Below are 21,626 nucleotides of genomic sequence, written 5' to 3'. Positions count from 1 at the left end.
TAGTATCCCCAGTTCATTTTCTGTATCTGACAGCAGCAAAGACCCAATTATTACCTTTACAATCTACTAACACACAAATGGACACAGAAATTTGTAACCATTAACATCACTTCTTCGTAAAGATAAATATATTCTCAATGTACTCTTTATAAGAACCATGGGATAAGTTATCTCAAAAATTCAGATCTTTCTCACTATGTATGTTAGAGTTTATCCTAATGCTTTTGTTCATTCTTTGAAATGTATTCAATATTGAGGTATATTTTATAGCAAAAACTAATATAGTATATATAATTCACACGAATTTCTTCTTGAAATTGAGCAGTGGCTGAATGACGTACCTTCAGAGTTACATGCAGTTTTCTTGTGTTTTCGGCAATAAACCCTACAAAAATGAAGAAATTAAAAATTATGAAGAAAACAAACTAAACTCATTTTTCAAATTAAAAGAATGAGTGGTACACTTCACCCAATTCACAAGTTGGATTCCAAAATTCTTGTTTTAAACTTCCTATGCCATTTCTCTAAGCATTAAATTCCTTACCAAAAACACCCTTTAAGGTGATTTGAAATGCTTTGAAATGGCATTTTTACAAAAGCCTAAAGTATGGTTGTTTAAAAAACACTTAAAGAGAAGTTAAATAATTACATATAAATTCCTTGTGAAGGTTTCTCTCGGATTTGAGCTTTATCATGCACTGCACAGTGGTAGTGGTATGTCCTGTGACAAGTTTTCACATCACAACCAATTGTTGCTCCAGGACAATGACACAGAGAACACATCTACAGAAAAACAATAAAATAATATTATTAGTGTGTGAATCTGCTAAGGCTGTGATATCAGGTTAGAGGAATATCAATCTCTGTAATGCAAAACAATTGTTATTGAAAAGTTTTATAAATAATAATGTTATTTTTCTTGTTTTCTTGCCTAGAAGTAATTTGAATCAATTGTGCTGGGGGTACTTTTTTCCCCCATGTACAACACTAACAAAATTAACAGAAAATTATTTATGTGTACTGTTTTATTGTGGTCAAGAGAAAACGCAAAAGGTTGAGAATCAGGAATCCAGATATTTGCGGAAATGAGTAAATGGGAAAAATGTCTCATACCAGAAAAAATTTTCCTTCACATTTCCACTTAATCAATGAGAATCTTTGGAAAAAGCCTTACATACTATTTGGAAACCTGGTAAAAATCAATTTCAAGTGATGGAAGGAGAGAGGACAAAAGAATTAGGTAGATTTTTAATATTTCGGGCTCTAAAAATATTTTGTGATGCCAAGTTGATTGTGAAAATATACTCATCTATTTTAATTTAATCTATGTTACTTACCTCTCAGCATTATGAATTCAGGCAAATAGATAAAAGAACAGATTCTTTCAACATAGTTTAATATACCTTACCTTCTGACTTTATTGGATAATTCATATTGTGTAACTAGCTTCATGCTCTAAATTTAGAAAACAATTCTTTAAAAAAGCACATAACAATGACTGTTAGTGGATTTAACATATCACATATACTGTACTGAGGACTTTTAATAAAGCTATCTTCTAAGCTGTAAATGCCATGCCAAAATAAATTCACAGTAAGGTAAATCTTAAAAATTGTTCATTTGCTTCTTGGTTGCTAAGATAACTCATTCTTTTTTTATTAATTTTCACAAAGAACACTTACCATTCTAACTTTTGGATTACTTGACCCCCAAAGGAATTTTGGTACACTGGGAAGCTAATATAAATTCCAAAAAAATTACTTATACTTCTCTAAGAAAGTCCAACACTGAATCTCTCATTCAAGCTATCATTTAAAAGATACTCATATGTAAGTCAGAAACAGAAACATTGTCAGTACAAGTACTTCCCAGAAAACATGAAGGCCAGTGCCCATTATTAATACTAGAAAAATACTCCACTTCCTTAAACAAATACAGAAACTTCAAAGTACTACTGTAGAAAGAAACACTGCCAATCTTATCAAGTAGGCAAAGCTATTAAATACCTTTGGGTGGCTTATAAATTCTTGAGGAGGTAGGTAGAGCATTTGTAGCTTAATTATGCAGCTTAATGAGATTCCATTATTTTAGCAAATTACATTTCTAGTAAAAAAAAGACATTATAGAAATTTTGGAAAACACAAAAGCACACAAAAAAATTTAATTCACTCATACTCACCACACAGATGCTTTTACAATATTAAAATGCTCACGTGAAGAGAATTTTTCTATATAATTCTGTACATGCTATTTTGCAACCTGTTTCGTTTAACTTAATAAATTGAACATTACCCCTCTTCACTAAGAACTCTACTGCAAGTAGTTCATCTTGAAATTACATCCAAAATGGGTTTGCATAGGTACATGTTGAAAAAAAAGCATTTAATTCAATCAGCAAGCAAAAATGGAAGGAGAGGTACTATTAAAAGTACTGTACTAGGCTCAACACTGGCAAAGATACAGTGAGATGGGCCCTCTCTTATACTGCTGGAACCTAGTACATTCTCTGGACAGCAATTTGCCTTATTTATCGAAAGGCCTCTAAAACGTTTCTATTCTCTGACCCAGTAATTTTACTTCTATTAATCTAGTCTAAGAAAGTCAGACCCAAATGATTTATATATAATCATGTCCATTGCAGTTATTTAGAATAGTCCAAAATGCAAAACCAACTAATGAAAACAATTACAAAATGTTTTAAATAAATTAGAGCACACCCATATGTAAAAATATTCTATAGCCACTCTTCAACGTAATTTTAATGGCATGGGAAAAGGCTTATGTATAATACTAAGTGAAAAAATGAGGCAGGACACTAAACCATGTGAATTATGATCCCAATTATGTTTACAACATAAATTCTTTGAAAATAGGTACAAGTAGATCTACAAATGCTGTGTAGCTATCTCTGGGTGGTTGGTTTTCTTCTTCTTATTTCCTGGATTTTATCTTTTCTACAATGGGCAAAAAAACTTTTACATACAAAAATTATTGTAAAAACATTGTGAATATCCTAGCAAATGCTTCCAATACCCATCTTTCAGTTTATTGAGAATGAGAAGGAAACCAAATATCTAAAATACATACATCAAAATGAGTTTGGGGCTGGTTATAAATTCAAATCTGTTCAAAGTACATAACCAATTAACTACAGCAACTTAGATAAATATTTTTTAAGTGAGAAAGAGTTTATTCTCACATTTATTTTCAGTTTCTCCAAAGTAAGAAAAGAAAGAGGAAGACAAACCAATAAAAATGTTTACACAGAGTGGAAAATTCTTAAAGGCTAGGAGTAGGAATTTTTCTCAATTTGAATTTACAGGATCTATTTTATGCATCATTCACATACAAGCAGAAATACTTGCTTTTATAAGAAATTCTGGCAAGGTACTAACAAAATAGCAAGAAGTACCCATAATAAAACTGAATAAAAATTTACATGTATACTTTACCTATGAATACTAAACAGGAACATAACTGTTATCTTTGTTTACTATGCTGTATTCCAACCCCTGAAATAATTCTTTTTCCCTGAACTCCCATGGGACACAAGTATACTGTTCATTTTGGCTCTTACCATTTTACTTCCCTAAGTGTCTAATTATCTGTATAAATATACAGATTTTATCCATCAATTGCTTCTAGACTGAGTCTTTTGGAGACTAATGCTGCATCTTACAAAGAAGTGCTCAATAAACCTGTTGATTTTAAGCTTACACTGTTACTTAAGATTTTAATATGGGGCATATTTTCTCTCATTCGTGTCTGTAATACCTGTAGACTTAATATAATTATCTTCATGTATGTCTAAAAATATTTAAATAGTCTGATCTAGGATTTAGAAAAGTAAAATTGAGAAAGATAATCCAGCTGAAAGGGCACAGAATGAGCAGAGGCAAGAATATTTGTGGGACAAGAGCAGCCCTATTGGAAACAAGGTTAAAAATCAGGAAGAGATAAAAAGAAAAATTGAAGAAGTTGGGGAACTAGATAGGTGGCTTGTGCACTTTTCTTTAAAAAAAGTTATGGTAAATAAAGAGGACTTCTCTTAAAATGAGTGAAATAATAGGAAGATGAGATCCCCTATAGAACAAGGCACCAGTTGGTTGGACCTGAGTAACATTTTTCCTATATTCCTCTTTACACAAAACATTTGCCCTCCAATTTGTCACAGTTCCTACCAGGCCCTCAGTAGAAAGCTGTCGGCTGCCATTTAACATCGTGCTTGCACTGTACCCATGGCTCCCAAATGTGGGGGAATGAAGACTTAACCTGACAGGAACATGTTTTTCAAGAACAACAGTGGACCTCTTCCCTGCTGAACAAAGGTCTATCCCACCTATCAATTATTCTGTTGAGGGGTAATTTCCTGTCCCCAATATAGTTACAAATGTCAATTCTCAGCTGATCCTGCTCATGCCTGATATCAAGTTCTTTAAACAGAGGTGAAAATTTCTTTGTTAATAAAGATTTTTTTTACTCCTCTATTTAGTTTACTACTTAGTAGACCTAGTAAACCTCAATACTCAACTACCTCCTCCAAAATGCAGAGACTTGAAAAAGAGGCTCCATCCTATTATAGATGTTTGCATGTCTTCTTTATAGTATGGCTAGAAGTTATACTAAGTTTAAACATTTTTAAATAAAAAGTAGACATATTTTTTTAAAGTTATATATATATACTACATATTTAGGACATACAGCATTTTTTTTGTTTTTTTATCAAGCTATCGTTGATATACAATCTTATGAAGGTTTCACAAGAAAAACAATGTGGTTACTACGTTCACCATTATCGAGTACCCCCTCCATACCCCATTGCAGTCACTGTCCATCAGTGTAGTAAGATGCTAGAGTCCCTACTTGTCTTCTCTGTGCTAGACTGTCTTCCCTGTGTCACCCCCCCTACACACCATGTGTGCCAATCATAATGCCCTCAATCCCCTTCTCCCTCCCTCCCCACCCGCCCTTCCCCACCCCTCCCCTTTGGTAAACTGCTAGTCCCTTCTTGGAGTCTGTGCGTCTGCTGCTATTTTGTTCCTTCGGTTTTGCTTCATACAGCATGGTTTAATACATATATACAGTGAATTATTATTATAGTTGGGCTAATTAACATATCCATCTCTTCACAGAGTTGCCACTTTTTGGTGTGTGTAGTGAAATGTACTCTGAGCAAATCTCCTGTACAGAATGCAGTATTGTTCACTACAGTCGCCATGCTGTACATCAGATCTCTAGACTTAGTCACCCTACAAAACTGCAACTTTGTGCCCTGTGACCAGCATCTCCCCACCTCCCCTGCTTCCCTGCCCCTGGTAATCAACGTTCTACTGCCTGTGGAGCTATACTAGGTTAAAGGTAAGTTGTACCACATAAGCAGTCTCAAGGAGTTGACCCACAGTCAAAAGAGGAAGTCAGCCACGCATGAGAGGAGACAAAAGGAACTGAAAGGGTTATGACTTGGCTGTAAAGTCCTGCAGGAGCCCAGAGGCTAGGACATACCTGCTCCTCAATTAACTGAACTGGGCCAGGACTGAACTTCAGTTGGCAAAGGGAAGAAGTCTTAAGGAAAAGAAGGAAAAATACTGCTTTCTGAATAGCTATGGGGGGAGCTCAGGGAAAACTCAACTAAGACCAGAGACAGGGTAAAACTCAAATGAGATTGCCAACTTCTAGGATAGGAGGAAAGAGAAGGCTCTTGGGGAAAAGCTGGAATCTGACAGAGCCCACAGAACCAAGGGACAAAGGGCTCTCTAATAAGACTCAGCTTTTCCCAGCTTACTTGCTGTGTATCTACTATGCACGTCAGTAACTGACCACCAGTGTACAGATACAGATTCTCACAGTCAAGCAGTTCCTACTCAAGACACCAGCTCCAAAATGGACACAAACATACAGAGAATGCCAAAGAGATGTCAGAAAGAGGCCATATTCTTGAGTCTGTAGACAAAGAAAAAATGTTGAAAACTTGTTATTTTTCTTTTTAAATTAACTTACTCAGTAACAGTCAAAGAACTGATTTGGAGTTGGGAACAGGATACCTAGGATACTTTCTCAAGAGAGAGGAGACAATAACAAAGTGAAGGCAGTTCACCTCACAATGATGCTTATTTTTTGTGTGTTGCTTTTAGTGAAAGATAACACCACTACCAGTAAACACTAGAAAGCAGGACAGGGCAGTTGGGGCAAGTTTTCAGAGCTGACTAAGAAATGCTCCTGAACTCCAGGCTCATTGTTTTATTCATAGTAATACCTCACATATGTAAGACAGTTAGAAAACAGAGTGACCTCTGAATTATCTGGGTAACTGACAGCTATCCAATTTATTTGTTAAAAATTCCTAAAAAGAATTCTGCTAGATGGGAGGGTGAATATGAATTCCTAACTATTTCTGGTTTATCCTTTAACTACCATTTAAAAAAAAACAGCATTTTGAAGGCAGTCTCATAAAAACACAAACTTAATATAGTACTGCTAGTAATAAGGCTCATATAATAATTAGGTCTAAATGGAAAGCTAGAAAGCAAACATGAACTCTGAACACTATCAAAGTCACTGAAAAGTGACAAACCTGATAGATTAGAACCTTTCTCTTTTTAATATGTCTTTTTTTAAACCTGAAGTATTGTTGATATACAATATTATATTGGTTTCAAGTATCCAACACAGTGGTTCAACAATTACACACATTATTAAATCCTTACCCCCACTAGTACAGTTACTATCTATCAACATAGGAAGACGTTATAGAACCACTGGCTATATTCTCTATGCTGCACTACCATCCCTGTGACTAATTTATATTTTGACTGAGATTTCTGTGTCCCTTTATCCCCCCACCCTCCCTACTCATCCACCCTAACCCCTGCCCCATGGTAACCACCAGTCACTTCTCAGTGTTTACGAGTCTGGTGCTGTTTTGTTCATTTTGTTTTGTTTTGTTTTTAGATTCCATCGGTAAATGAAATCATATGGTATCTGTCTTTCTCCCCCTAGCTTGTTTCACTTATCAGAATGCTATCTTAATCTACCCATGTTGTCACAAATGGCAGGATTTCTTCTTTTTATGGTGGAATAATATTCCATTGTGTATACATACCACTTCTTCTTTATTCATCTACTGATGGACATTTTGCTTGGCTACTGTAAATAAGAGTGCATATATCTTTTCAAATCGGGGATTTTGTTTTCTTTGGGTAAATTCCTAGAAGTGAAATTACTGGGTCATACAGTACTTCTAACTTTAGTTTTTTGAGGAATCTCCATACTGCTTTCCATAGTGGCTGCACCAATTGACATTCCCACCAACAATGTAGGAGGAACCTCAAATTTTACGTGCTTCTAAAAAGCAGAGCCGCTGAGAACTTGTTTTTCTTTATTCATCTACTGATGGACATTTTGCTTGGCTACTGTAAATAAGAGTGCATATATCTTTTCAAATCGGGGATTTTGTTTTCTTTGGGTAAATTCCTAGAAGTGAAATTACTGGGTCATACAGTACTTCTAACTTTAGTTTTTTGAGGAATCTCCATACTGCTTTCCATAGTGGCTGCACCAATTGACATTCCCACCAACAATGTAGGAGGAACCTCAAATTTTACGTGCTTCTAAAAAGCAGAGCCGCTGAGAACTTGTTTTTACTAGAGTAACAGACTAAATCTAAGAACTTACTAAATAAATCATTTCAGAAGTTTTCTGGAAATTGGAGGACAATGAACTAAGTAAGCCTATCAAGTTCTTACTTAACCTAGTCTCCTGACCTTGCTCCTTACACTTCAATTCCATGCAACTTTATGAATCATCACTGATAAGGACTATAAATTCTCTTATTGGAGCTTTTAAGCTTTCTCTTTTTCATCCAAAAGACTCAGAATTTTTTTTCTTAGCTCAGATCTTTATGTTTAGCCTATTCTCTGGTGTAGGTCTTTTAGGCTGAGGGTACTCTAAATGCCATGCTGCTTGCTATACTTAACCTGTGAAGAAAACCACATACACAAGTACCACGACATCTTCCGAAAGCAGACATAGATTATTTTGTATTACTGGTTTGGGCCTTCCTCCATTAGCACAAATTTAAAAGAGAAGTAATTGTATGATGACATAAATTTACTGTATTCCCAACTACAAAGAAGTACTAAATAAAAGCAAAGAAAAAATATTTGTGAATTTTTTAAAAATTAACTTATCTGGTAACAGTTAAAGACCTTATTTTCTCCATCATTCCAGTTTAAACTGGAAGTTTCCCTTTGGCCTTACATTTTGTTCTCCTTAATCACCTCCAAAGTAAAGCAAATTTTATTTTTATATAAATGACAGGCAAAATATCTACACACATTGAAGCTAATCTGAATGTCATAATTTGAGCTTTAAAAAAAGATCACATTCATGTGAATACACTCAAAGTTACATAGATGACCCTGAGGCCAGTGAACAAATCTTCAGAAGAAATGTACTTGCTTTCCCCCAAAATACCCTAAGGCAGGGGTCCTGCAAGCACAATCCAGCCTGCACCCATTTTCATTAAGTTTTACCAGAACACAGACATGCTCATTTCTTTGTGTATTGTCTGTGACTGCAACGGAGACAATATGGCTGGCAAAGCCTTCAATGTTTATTGTCTGGTGCTTTATATAAAGTTTGCTAATCCCTGTCCTAAAGCAATGGTCCAAAATCAGAGGAGTGTTCATCAAAAATCATTTGGGAACTTTTTTCAAAAGATACCTGTCTGCATTCCCCTACATTTCCCAGGGTAAGTACCACTGATCTAAGGATTTGGTGGCACCACTAATCACCTGGCATCTTCTGCTTCTTTGTATGCAGTAAGCAGTGGTAGCATCCTATATACCATGTGGGCACTCCATCTTACCCTAACTGAATGTAAAATAAGCCACTGGCACTTAATACCTGGATAATACTTTTGACCACTTACTCCTTGAAACTTCCCCCTTTGACTTCTACAGCATCACTTTCCTAGTGGAACACATTTCTAATGTCACTTTCCATCAAGCTTTGTGACTTCTCAGGTATAATTAATTATGGTCATTTTTTCCAGCTCTCCTGTGTCATTCTTTCCATACTTCTACGTATGGGTAAACTATATTTACTCATGGTTGCACCCAAAGTGTCTAGCAGTGTGCTTGGTAAAAGTAGGCACTCAATTAACTATCTGATAAATGGACAGATAGATGAAGTTTAGACTTGAGGTGGAAGCCTGGACAAATATAATACCTAGAGAAACATCAAAAATAACACCATACTAGGTAAGTGAAGACTGAAGAAACATGAAAACCCTCCCATTTGAAGCATAACACAGCTCTCCACCGTCCTGAACAAATAACCAACCTCATTTTTCCCTATAGATTTCTCTCCTTTTCAAACCACTAGAACTGCAAACACTAAAACACTGATTGACCAAAACAGAGGACTTTTATGCTATACCATTACTTCCCTGATCAATTTATACCTAACCCATTATTAAAGCTTCACACTATTATCCAACTGAAGCTCTCCTCTCCTTCAAATTCAACCAACAATTAATGGGTACCCACTTATTTATCAGAACACTATTGAGCACAAATGAGACATCAGGCACTGGGAAACTGACTTCCATGCATTACCCCCCTTAATCCTATGCTAGGCAAAGAGAACAGAGACTCAACTCTCCCAAGAGTTCACAATATAGTGGGGAAGAAAAGCTTGCATATATGAAACAAATACACGCATACTGTGTTAAACTCTGTGACAGAGGTGAAGGTTGAGCTGGACTGAAAAACAGCTTCTGAAATGAATAATAACACCAGTACACGCACAGCAATGGGGACAAGCAGAGACTGTTTGGGAAACTGAGAGAAAAGAGAATGAGATAAGGAATGGGAAAGACGGCTTAAGATACAACTTCTGAAGGGCAGACTGAGGCCTTGGGATATTATTTTGTATGCAGTAAGGAAATCAGTAAAAGTTTGTAGTCCGGGAAGTAGTGATCAAGTAACTGGATTTCTTTAAAAATAGAGATCAGGCAATTACTAGCGGTATGTTGGAAGGATGGGAAGAGGAAGACTGGATATAGGTTAACATTAAGAAAAGAAGGCAGAGACATCCTAGAAATCAAATCAGTGGGACTGATGTGCAAGAAGGAAGAGTTGAAGGAAAAAGATTCAGAAAGAAAATCAGGTTTCAAGGGTGGGGAGATGACAAATACTGGTTTAGACAGGTTGAGCTTAAGAAGCCAGAAGGACATCTATGTACAGCAGACAAATATGCTATCATTATTATATTTCACTCTCTACAATGACTACTGTAAATCACTTGTCTCCTGAAAAATCCTGCTTTGCCCTTCCCCATCCCCTTCTAAGCCAAACTGAAATTCCTCTCTTAATGTTTAAAGACCTTACCTTCATCCCACTTTACTCAACTCTAATCCAGTACTGTCAGTTTCAATGACCCATTCTGGATAGTTAACCTATTTCCTGGACTCACGTTTTTTTTTTTTAAGCCTTACTGTCTCTAGGAAGCAGTCTTAACTACCTAAATAGGCAAGACTCCTGCCACACAGAATTTAAAAGGTGTATCCTTTTTTTTTTTTGAGAGGACATCTCTCATATTTATTGATCAGATGGTTGTTAACAACAATAAAATTCTGTATAGGGGACTCAATGCACAATCACTAATCAACCCCAAGCCTAATTCTCAACAGTCTCCAATCTTCTGAAGCATAACAAACAAGTTCTTACATGGTGAACAAGTTCTTTCATAGTGAATAAGTTCTTACATGGTGAACAGTGCAAGGGCAGTCATATCACAGAAACTTTCGGTTTTGATTACGCATCATGAACTATAAACAATCAGGTCAATTATGATTATTCGTTTGATTTTTATACTTGATTTATATGTGAATCCCACATTTCTCCCTTATTATTATTATTATTATTATTTTTAATAAAATGCTGAAGTGGTAGGTAGATGCAAGATAAAGGTAGAAAACATAGTTTAGTGCTGTAAGAGGGCAAATGTAGATGATCAGGTGTGTGCCTGTAGACTGAGTATTAATCCGAGCTAGATAAGGGCAACAAAACATCCACAGATGCAGAATATTTCTCTCAAAACAGGGGGGGTGAGGTTCTAAGCCTCACCTCTGTTGGTCCCCAATTTCTCACCTGATGGCCCCCCTGCGACTGTGCCTGTCTTAGGTTGTTCCTCCCTTGAGGAATCTTACCCGTCTCTGGCTAACCAGTCATCTTCCGGGGCCATACAGGGAAATGTTAAGTTGGTAAGTGAGAGAGAAGCAATATTGTTTGAAAAGGTTAGCTTTTTACTTCTTTGCAGATTTATGCCCTGTGGCTTCTATGCCCAGCATTTGTCTTGAGGTATCTTTACCACTTGGAAGAATTACAATACTCGGTAATTTCGATATGAGGCACGAATTCTACTTAAGGGTTGTAATTAGGAAGGAAGAAGAAAAGCTATAGAAGTAGCAGACAGAAGAAAACATGGGAAGATTGATTATTTCTTTGACATATCTTCTTGTAGTGTAACATAAGCATGTATAGGTTTTAAACTAATTAAATTGCGTGCACACATTAACATAATAGGAATACAGCTACATAACCAAAGCAGACCTACAATTACCAGCCATATCCAGTGAAACCAAGAAAACCAGTTAGGCACCCTAGGCATTTGTGAAAACTTATCAATGATATGATGGATATTGTTTAAGGTGTATCCATTTTTAATGTGGTTTTTTGGCTGGGTAGTTTAAAAGACAGTCTAGTATAACCTCATGATTAAGAGTTCTGGTTTTGAGTTAACTGGCCCTGGACTCAAATTCCAGCTCTGTCAGTTACTAGCTATATGACCACAGTCAGGTTACTTAAGTTCTTTGAGCCTCAGTTTCTCATCTGTAAAGTGAGAATGAACAGTTTAGAATCTCACAGTATGATTGTGATGATTAAAAAGGATCACATATTTAAAAGTATTTAGCTCAGTCCCTAGTACTATTAAGAGTTCAATAAATGTTAGCTATTTCTTCTATTGGAAAAGGCAGGAAAACTATTTAGAGGCTTATTAAAACATGTAAAATTTAGTTTGAAAAACAAAGTTTGGGAGTGACCCGAGGATAGTGATCAAGTATGAGGATTTTTCATTTTTAATGAATACCAAATACTTTCTTTAATCGAAGGAGACAGACCTAGGATAAATGGCTTTAAATTGAATTGAGTTATACAGAAGAATGAATTTCTTAACTCTGAAAAGTATTACGTAATACTAGTCCCATTTCAAGCTGTTACAGTAGAATCACAATTTCTTGATGTATTTTTTAAGACTAGGGCAAACAAAAATTGTATGTTGGACGGCCTAAATATCTGATGTAGATTCTTTTAATGATCTTGTCACCTAGCTTTATCCAGAGAGAGAATGTTCTCCAAATATCCTCCTCTCAAGTATCTCCTTAAACATAATGAAAACAGCGATGATAATTCATGTTACTTGGAAACTGCATTTCTTGGCTGGATGGCTGGAGAATAAGATAGATGGGACAGATGTGGTGTCTCCACATGGCTTCAATAGGAACTTGAAACCATTCTGGAAAAATATATACCTGTCTTAACTGCAAAACCAGAGTCTCAAATTATAAAAACCTTAGAACTATGTTTATTGCAGCACTACATACAATAGCCAAGAAATGAAAGCAACCTAAGTGTCCATCAGTAGATGAATGGATAAAGAAGATGTGGTACATACACACAATGGAATATTACTCAGCCATAAGAAAAAAACAGATCCTACCATTTGCAACAACATGGATGGAGCTAGAGGGTATTATGCTCAGTGAAATAAGCCAGGTGGAGAAAGACAAGTACCAAATGATTTCACTCATCTGTGGAGTGTAAGAACAAAGCAAAAACTGAAGGAACAAAGCAGCAGCAGACTCACAGAACCCAAGAATGGACTAACAGTTACCAAAGGGAAAGGGACTGGGGAGGGTAGGTGGGAAGGGAGGGATAAAGGGAATAAGGGGCATTACGATTAGCACATATAATGTAGGGGTGGCACGGGCAAGGCAGTATAGCACAGAGAAGACAAGTAGTAACTCTATAGCATCTTACTATGTGATGGACAGTGACTGTAAATGGGGTATGTGGTGGGGACTTGATAATGGGGGTAATCTAGTAACCACAATGTTGCTCATGTGATTGTATATTAATGATAACAAAATAAAAATGAAATAAAATAAAATAAAAACAAAAAACCTTAGTACTCTGGAAAATGTTTCCTGGTCCATCTTAGTGCTTAAAGGGGACATAAAGAGATGAATTACGTTCATGCAGAATGGCTTTCCTCCTCTGATCCTTGTGGCTGATGTGAAAACCTTGGGAAATTGCCTAGGGCAGCAACAACACAGAAATGATACACCTACATCTCCTGCTCTACTGTAATCTCCCATCCTCTCAAAGCTCTGACCCATCTGGCCACCTTATACACTTTCGGCTCAAGCCTTTGGAACAAGTGAACACCTCTGGAGTCAACACCAGGTACAGACTGGAACCTGCCTTGAAGTACCCACAGACAAGCACTCCTATTGATTATTTTCAATGTGTATTCATGACCTACTTTTCGCCTAGAAATCAACGTTAAACATAAATGCTACACTAGTTCCACCCCCTGTGGAAGTTATTTAAATTCTGACATTTTGGGAGAAGGAAAGGGAGAAAAATTATATACCTAGGCTCAAAAGTTCTCTCCTGCCACTATTCCTCAATGCTAGATGCCGCCCACAGCCTCAAAGTGGCTTCTGAAACACCTTTCCTAAAGTAACTCTTTATACCCTGTATAGCACTTTTTAATCATGCAACAACACTGTTTAGTAAGCAGTGATACAGCATTACCTGTTCATCACTGGCAAAAAGACAAGTTAGTGACTTCCTAAAGTTACATACATGTGAGTGACATAATTATTTAAAAAACCGGCCTCATGACTTCCAACCCAATATGCTTTTCATTAACCTACAATGATTTATTATAGTTGATATATAATATTGGTTTCAAGTACACAAGTTATATGATGGTTACCTACATTATAATAAATGCTCATCCCAACTAGTGTAGTTATTATCAATACAGAAATATGTTGCTGTATTACTGACTATATTCTCCATGCTGTACTTTCATCCCCTGACTAATTTATATTATGATTGAGATTTTGTGCATCTCTATCCCCTTCACCTATTTCACCCACGCACCCTAACTCCCATGTCCCCATGTGAACCACCAGTTTCTCTTCTCACTGCCTCTATTTGTTTTGTTTTATTTTTTTAGATTCCATATATAAATGAAATCACATGGCATTTGTCTTTTTCTGTCTGGCTTATTTCACTTAGCATAATACCCTCTAGGTCCATCCATGTTGGGCAAATGGCAAATTTTATTTCCCTTTTTAATGGCTGAATAATATTCCATGGGGTATATGTACCACATCTTCTTTATCCATTCATCTATTGATGGACACTTCGGGTGCTTCCATACCTCAGCCACTGTAAATAATGCTAACCTACAATGATATTAGCAGGATCTTATTATTTATAAATAAAAACAATGGTGGCAACCATTTATCAAGTCCTAACCACATGCCAGTCACCATGCTAAACCTATATAGCTGCTCTCTTAATTCTCACAATATCCCTGTGAGACAAATACTGTCATTATCTCCTTTTGGTAACTGAAGAAAAGACGGCAAAGATAGCAAAAACTTGTCCAGGGTCACCCAGCTAGTCAGTGACAGAGCCAGGATTCAAATCCAAGTCTGTTACCATAGCTTATGGTCTTAACCTTCGATATTGTTCCACCCTTTAGGTCAAGGGACAAGTTTAGTTATTTATAACTCCCTATTCCTGGGGGAAAAATTAACTCCTACATGATACCATTAAAAATTAATTCAAACAATTTATAATGGTGAAACTTGTACAAAGTTCTGTTTTCTTCATTAACAGGTGCAAATAAATTAAATCTCCACTGAATTCAGCAATACTGCCAGATGTATACTGCTGCTTCATATAAAACTAGGCATTGCATTTGTTAATACAGTAACAAGAGAAACAAAATTGTTCCTGTTCTGACTAGAGCAGCCACGTCAAGTGACAAAAATGCTAACAAGTCAGGATGTAGTAGCATTTTCCAGGTATATTCATAATGCCAAGGAATAAATAATGGGATAATAAGGTTTACAGCAAACCATTTTCAAGTAAATATTATTCTTTCTTTGTACCTGAATTTGTTTTTAAGAACTAGGAAGTAAAAATATACCACTCTGGTTCTCAAAAATCAGCAAGCCACAGTAAGAAAAAAATCCAAAAGTATCAAACAAAATTCAATTGCAAAAAAAAAAAATGAAGTGTTCTATTGCTTTCTACAGTTTTGGGGGTAGGGAAGATAAACATTTTCACAGGTAAGGGCTCACTACAACAAAAACTGACGTCTGAATTCCCATTTGTGCCAATACTGATTCTAGGGTCTGAGATTATCTATTTTAAAGCAAATCTCAAGTTAGCCTTGAACATCTTCACAGTGCTTTTTTTCTAATACTAGAAGAGTATTTTTCAGAATAGATCACTCCTGATCTTCAGTTTGGCAGCCCCCCTTTCCCATCAGATTCTTCATGAAATATGAGCTTACTCAGTGCCTAATAACAGATGTATGTTCTAACAAACCCATCTTTAAAATAATGAAACATTTTATAGTGAAGCTATTGAAGGTTTATTATGGAAGTAATTTCAGTAAAGAGCTCAAAGGAGAAACATAGTAATCAAATGAAACTGTTTCAATGTCAATAGTAATTTATCCCAAATACCAGCTGAGACAATACCATGTTTCCAACAGAACAACATAGTAGCTTGCCAATCTGGTTACCAGATAGTGAAGACAACTTCAGGAACATTACTCTAGCGCAGCTTCCGAAAAAACTGTAAAATTCACCAAAAGTTGTGTAGTCATAAAGGCTATATTATTATGTAACTGAACCACAGGAAAATACTTTTTCGGCAAGTGCTAACATTTTCCTGTGGAAAGGGTACTGTCATCTTCTCTTCCAAATGACCATGATTTCTTTATGATGGAAGATGAAAACATATCAGAATTTAATTATGATCATACATTTGAATGAAGATTTTAACACACAAAGCATTCACATTAAGCAAACTGTTTTTTAAGTCAACATAGTCTCCAGGAAGATTTTAACTCTTTTTGAAAATTAAAAAAAATTGAATAATATATTGACTCACTCCTCTTTTGTTGAGTGGTAAGTAAGTTAAATCCAGCCTTGGAATTTGCTGGTTCGAGAAAATAAAAAGACAATTTAAAAATTATACTCAGTTAATAATGCAATACACTCTAACAGAAGCAAGTTCCTCCTTAATGAGCTTAAAGTAAGTTTTATTCTCAAGAGGCAGAAATACCAACTTACCAATTTTGTGCCTCTTTTAATTTCCTTTTGGACATCTTCAATAGAAAATCCACCAAGACTTTCGTTATCAGAGTGTGATGATACCAAAGCGGATGAAAAGAGCTATAAATTACATTTAAAAACAATTAAGGTCCATATATAAAGAAATTACAGTGAAACAGTGAATAAGATGTTAAATTTAAAAGAAAATTTTCTACTAAAAATGGCACAGACTTAGTGAGAAACCACGTCTTAAAAATTTAACGGAGTTTGTGTGTGTGTGTGTTCAGGAACATTCATTGTTAAGATTCTCATGGTTTCAGGTCTCTTGGTTGCTGTTGGATACTTACCATGCACTTATGGTGTGCTGCCACCTTCTGGTTTTCAGATATTAGTAACTGTCCACATTCCTTGTCTTTATTTGACTTACAAAAGCCACATTTGCGCTGTCTTGTAGGCCCTTTTTTCTGTTCAACTGAGCTTGACATTTTAAAATTGCCTTTAGAATGCCACTTTAATCCTCAAGAAATGCTACAGAGAATAAGGGCGACAAAATGGTTAACTTCGTTTTAAAATCAGTTTACATAGTCATGTAAATTGTTTAATATTTGACCTAAATTGTAATGTATGCGTTTTAAAATGGGTATAGACAAATTATATTTAGTATAGACAAATTAATATTAAAACCTAAGGTGCCTCCATAATAAAAAAATATGTATGCATGTATAATGATAAGTTAATGAAGTAACTGACAAAAATTAAACTGTTCCCAAATTAGGGGACACACGAAAGAACTGCTGGGTGGATAAATAAAAAAATGTACAACATGTGGTATTAAAACAGTCATCTGCTGACATAATTACTGAGAAATATTTTTCATGTATAACTAGGTGTACCTTCAAAGAGACAAAGAATTACATATGTAAAAACTGATGACAAAGTATTAAGAGAACTATACAGTATCCATAGTGAACCGAATTCTATTAACTGCACAGTTCCTTAAAGTTCACATATTGATAAACCAACAAAAGAGAAATGAATTTACTTAACCATGACTCTGGAACATTTATTTTTAAAACTTCAATTATTGTCAAGTTTAAAAAAATCATGTATACATGCTTAATAAATGAAATTTTGCTATTATACTCCTTTTTCAAGTAAAGAAAAAATTAAGCTTATCAATAGTCTATTCAAAAGCACACTTTAGGAACAATTATTTATGAAAACTATATTATCTGCCTCTGAGATTTTCTCCACAAGTCTGCCTATTAAAGTTACAAACTGACAGTGTTGTTCTAAGTGCAGTAACTTTCATACTTAAATTAGTAATATTGTATGAAGGAAAGAAAGATTTTTCAATGAGCCTTAAATTTGGTCATATTATATATAACCATAGGTAGTATAGTCAAATAAAAACAGGGAAGAAAATCTCTAACACGGAAGGTTTCAGATTTAGATCATTAATCTCAACATAGATTCTTCAAAAAAACTCTAAACAAATGTAAAATCAGTTATTTGATTTGTGTACTTTTCCCCAATCAACAGAACTAAGCAGTTCAAGACCCAGGTTGCCACAACACACATCACAATCAACAAAATCTCAAATTTTTGCCTTAAAATGTACTAAATTCTTTCTACTTTCTATATACTTGAACATTTGCATAACACTATGTTGAAAAAATGGACTAACGCTACATTGTAGCTTTCTGAGAAGCGCAGCAAGAACAGTAGCAGCTGGGTGCCAGCAAGGTGATAGCTGCAAACCATTCAGTGCTTTACAATAGGAAAATGCAGATACTCAATAAAAATTTAACATGAAGCTACAAATAAACAGGTCTTCTCATCAACTGATATCTAGGTTTCTCTTTGCAACAAAACTTCAAAGGCCCTGACAGTCTCTGCATTGATGGGTTTAAGAAACTTTTAACGCTATCTACAATTTTAAATACCTCAGTCTTCCAAATGGCATCGGATACTTTACAACAGTACTATATTCATAGCACTAGTTCTAAACCGTGAAACTGATTGAAAACAGGCAGCAAATACTTTTAGGATTAAAAGGAAAAAAAGGGGGGACATAACAGAAACAAAAGAAACAAAAGGGGAAGTGTGTTTACATTTATTTGCTCAGACAAATATGCGTTCAGTTGTTTTATCAAGAATATAGCTCACAAAGTCTTTAGAATTAACCATGCAAAACACCAGAATTCATAAATAGCACCAAAAATTTGTTCTTTAAGCTCTAAATTAGTTTTCTACCATACAATGAATAGTAGGCACTCTGAAACCACTGTAATGTATTCAGCATTTTTCTCCGTCATCCTTGGCCAGTCGAAAGGATGGCACATTATGAATGTAATCTGTACAGACATCTTTAATGTGTAATTTCTGTGCAATCCTAGCATAAGCTATAAAACGAGCTTAAGATAAAGAAAATTCCTGGAGTGGAAAATCACTTTATATTATTGAAATTAATTCTGAAAATGGTATCCCCCCAAATTCTAACAATGAATTCTACCTCTTTCCATTTATAAACAGGTAAATTCCTCATCCTAATTTTGAGAATGTGCTTTTCTAGGGATCAAAGACCCCAAAATCTAAAAAAGAAAAAAGGTACACTTTATTTTGCATTAAAAAATATTCTAGTGTATTTTTTCTGTAATCAGTTTAAATATAATTTGTAAAGTGAACAGAAACACAAAAAAGTACACCAAACCAATTAAAAACTTTCCCCAATGTTCAATGACTAAATGGATTTTTCCACTAAAATTCAAATAATGCATCTGTGCATATCTTGCTAATTTTTTTACAGCGTCCTTGTAAAACATGAAGTGAGAACATCATGGAAACAATGACTCCTAGCAAAAAATGTCTTTATGATAAAAATACAGATTTTTATCTAATGCTGTCACATTTGCGGTCTCTAGTTAAGGAGAATAAGGGCATTCCAAGGACCAGAATTAAGCAGTTCATAATGATCCACACAGCTAAAAGGCATTTCAATTCAGTCTAAAAGGTTTTTCAGGGCACGCAGAAATCAAACTTTGATACTTTCACGCAATAATGAAATATTTTCCTTAAAAGAAACAGCATAATGGATAATGTTATAAAGCAGAAACAAAGAGGCAAAGATAAAAGCGTGAAAAACATAATTTAAATGTCTGAAAAAATATAAAAACCCAATCAGTAAGGCTGAAGCAATCGATGCGTTTCTGATTTTCCAAGATGTGTAAAGCACCAAGGTGGAAATAACCCGAAACACCAAGGAGAGCATTCAAGAATCAACTCGAGAGCTCATTCAGATGTCTGGTATCTGAAAGACCAATTTTCACAGAAAAACAAAACAAAACAAAACAAAAACTGCAGTGCCGGAAGATGAAACAATTCCACACGTAAGCAAGTTGAAATATACAGATCAAAATATATAAACGTGGTCCACAAAGAAGCTGTATTTGCCAGGAAAGTTACAGTGGAGAGAGAAATAAACGAAATGAGATGAACCGGAAGGGCACCTGAATTTGGTTGCACGAAATTATTACATGCTTCGCACTGCTTTTTGCGGTTATTCAAAAGGAAACTGAAGGAATTTTCCAGTTGTTTCAAACCCAAGGACAGAGAGAAAGAATTTGAACTGTTATGAATAAGACCTGATATTACGTTGTAAGCCGATGAAAAGAAAGGCTGATCAAAAATAAAGGGATTTTTCGACGTCCATGCACAATATCGAAAGGAACAAATTTCAAAAGTAAGCCGTGCTGTTCGTCCATATAATAAAGGATGGTACACATAACGTACCGGATCCTCCCCGTTATTTGTTCTTCAGTATACGCTACACTCCAAGATCTCCCTCTAATCAAGCGCTAGATAAACTCGCAAAACTATCTTCTGAAGCAGTTCAGCAGGTTCCTTTCGGTTGTAGGGTCAGGGTCCCCTAATTGTCCTTCTGCAATCCTCCCGAATGCAGGAAAATAACATCCTACCACTTTCTTTAACCCTCCCTCCCCAGGAGTTTGCCCTCCAACAGTCTTCGTTACATGTCTGCTACACCCCAAAATCCCTCCACCTCTGAGTTTTTCCTCATTCCGTAAGGCTAAACCTCATGCCATCGTAAGAATTTTTCCTCTTACTCTTCCCAAACTGGGAGTCTCCCTTCTTCCCAAATACGTCCTATGTAATGGCAAAGACTAAAAATTCCCAGTATTTTTTCCTCCTTAAATGCGGCGCCCCCTCCCCCGAAGTCTAGCCTTAAGCCTAACCTCAACCTTAGCTCCGGCTAAACACTTTTCTCAGCAGCTTCTCTGCCAAGCGCCTTCAAAGAGCGGCGCTTCTGGGGTTCCTGACAATAAAGCGAGACCACCAAGAGTCCCCCTTAACAACGGGCAGGGGCGGCGGCCTGGCCACCGCCATCCTTCTTGTCTTCTCCCGCCGGGCACAGAATGGGGAGCCCCAGGGTACCGTGGGGACTCACCGGTGGGGCCCAGAGGCGAACAGCAGGGGAGAAGTGCCAGTGAGGGAAAACAGAAAGAAGTCGATCTCGGTCCTCCGGCAGCGCCTGGGAGCGGGGCTCTGTCGCCAGAGGTTGTTTCCTTTCATTCGAGGAGAGACGGGCTCACAGAGCGCCCTTTACGTCGCCCCCCTCGCACGCTATGACTCACAAACGTTTACGTCCTGAGCGCGCCGCGGGCTCTGATTGGCTGAGCAAATGGGGCCTCTGAAGCCGCAGAGCCATTGCGCGTGTGCACATACCACCCCCAGTAGGGACCAGGGTGTTCGACCCCGCCTCCTGCTCGCGCGCGCACCTTCTATTCTCCTGTCCGCCGCTCAGCCGAGTGTTTTGGGGCAGAATTCGAGGAGACAGAAAAAGATCCTAGGAGAACCCACAGGGTTGGGCGGAGAAGGGACAGGGTTGGGATTAGAAACCGTCGGACACAGGCCCTGGGTAACCAGTTTTCAACAGTGATTCAAGTGGGTAGGCCTTATCCCTTGCACTTGTTCACCCAGGCCTTTTCACATCCATTATTTCATTGTACTCTCGTGGCATCTCTTTGAGCTCCTCCGGTCTCTCATAAAGACTAAGGAGCTCGCAGTGGAGTCATCGGCCTGGATTTCAATCCTTGGACGAATCATTTCAATCTCTACCTTGTTTTTTTATTTTACTTATTTACTTATGTATTGGTCTTTAACATGGGGCTAA

At 36.4% G+C, this 21,626-nt stretch overlaps 1 protein-coding gene across 2 annotated transcripts in view; it reads right to left on the bottom strand.

The window, feature by feature from the left end:
* The window catches only part of PHF6 (PHD finger protein 6), a 47,473-nt gene extending 26,409 nt beyond the window's left edge, over positions 1-21,064 (bottom strand). For both annotated transcript variants that reach the window (XM_036931219.2, XM_036931220.2), the window contains exons 1-5: positions 20,901-21,064; positions 16,783-16,963; positions 16,454-16,555; positions 650-783; positions 342-385 (exon numbers count right to left, since the gene is read on the bottom strand). In XM_036931219.2, the coding sequence (XP_036787114.1) occupies positions 342-385; positions 650-783; positions 16,454-16,555; positions 16,783-16,920 (418 nt within the window). In that variant the 5' untranslated portion in view covers positions 16,921-16,963; positions 20,901-21,064. The remainder of the gene's footprint in view (positions 1-341; positions 386-649; positions 784-16,453; positions 16,556-16,782; positions 16,964-20,900) is intronic.
* Between the last annotated feature and the right edge of the window lie 562 nt (positions 21,065-21,626).

The sequence above is a fragment of the Manis pentadactyla genome, chromosome X (genome assembly GCF_030020395.1).
Source record: "Manis pentadactyla isolate mManPen7 chromosome X, mManPen7.hap1, whole genome shotgun sequence".
NCBI lineage: Eukaryota > Metazoa > Chordata > Mammalia > Pholidota > Manidae > Manis > Manis pentadactyla.
Note: the sequence above shows the minus strand (reverse complement) of the source record. Positions and strands in the feature narration are given on the sequence as shown.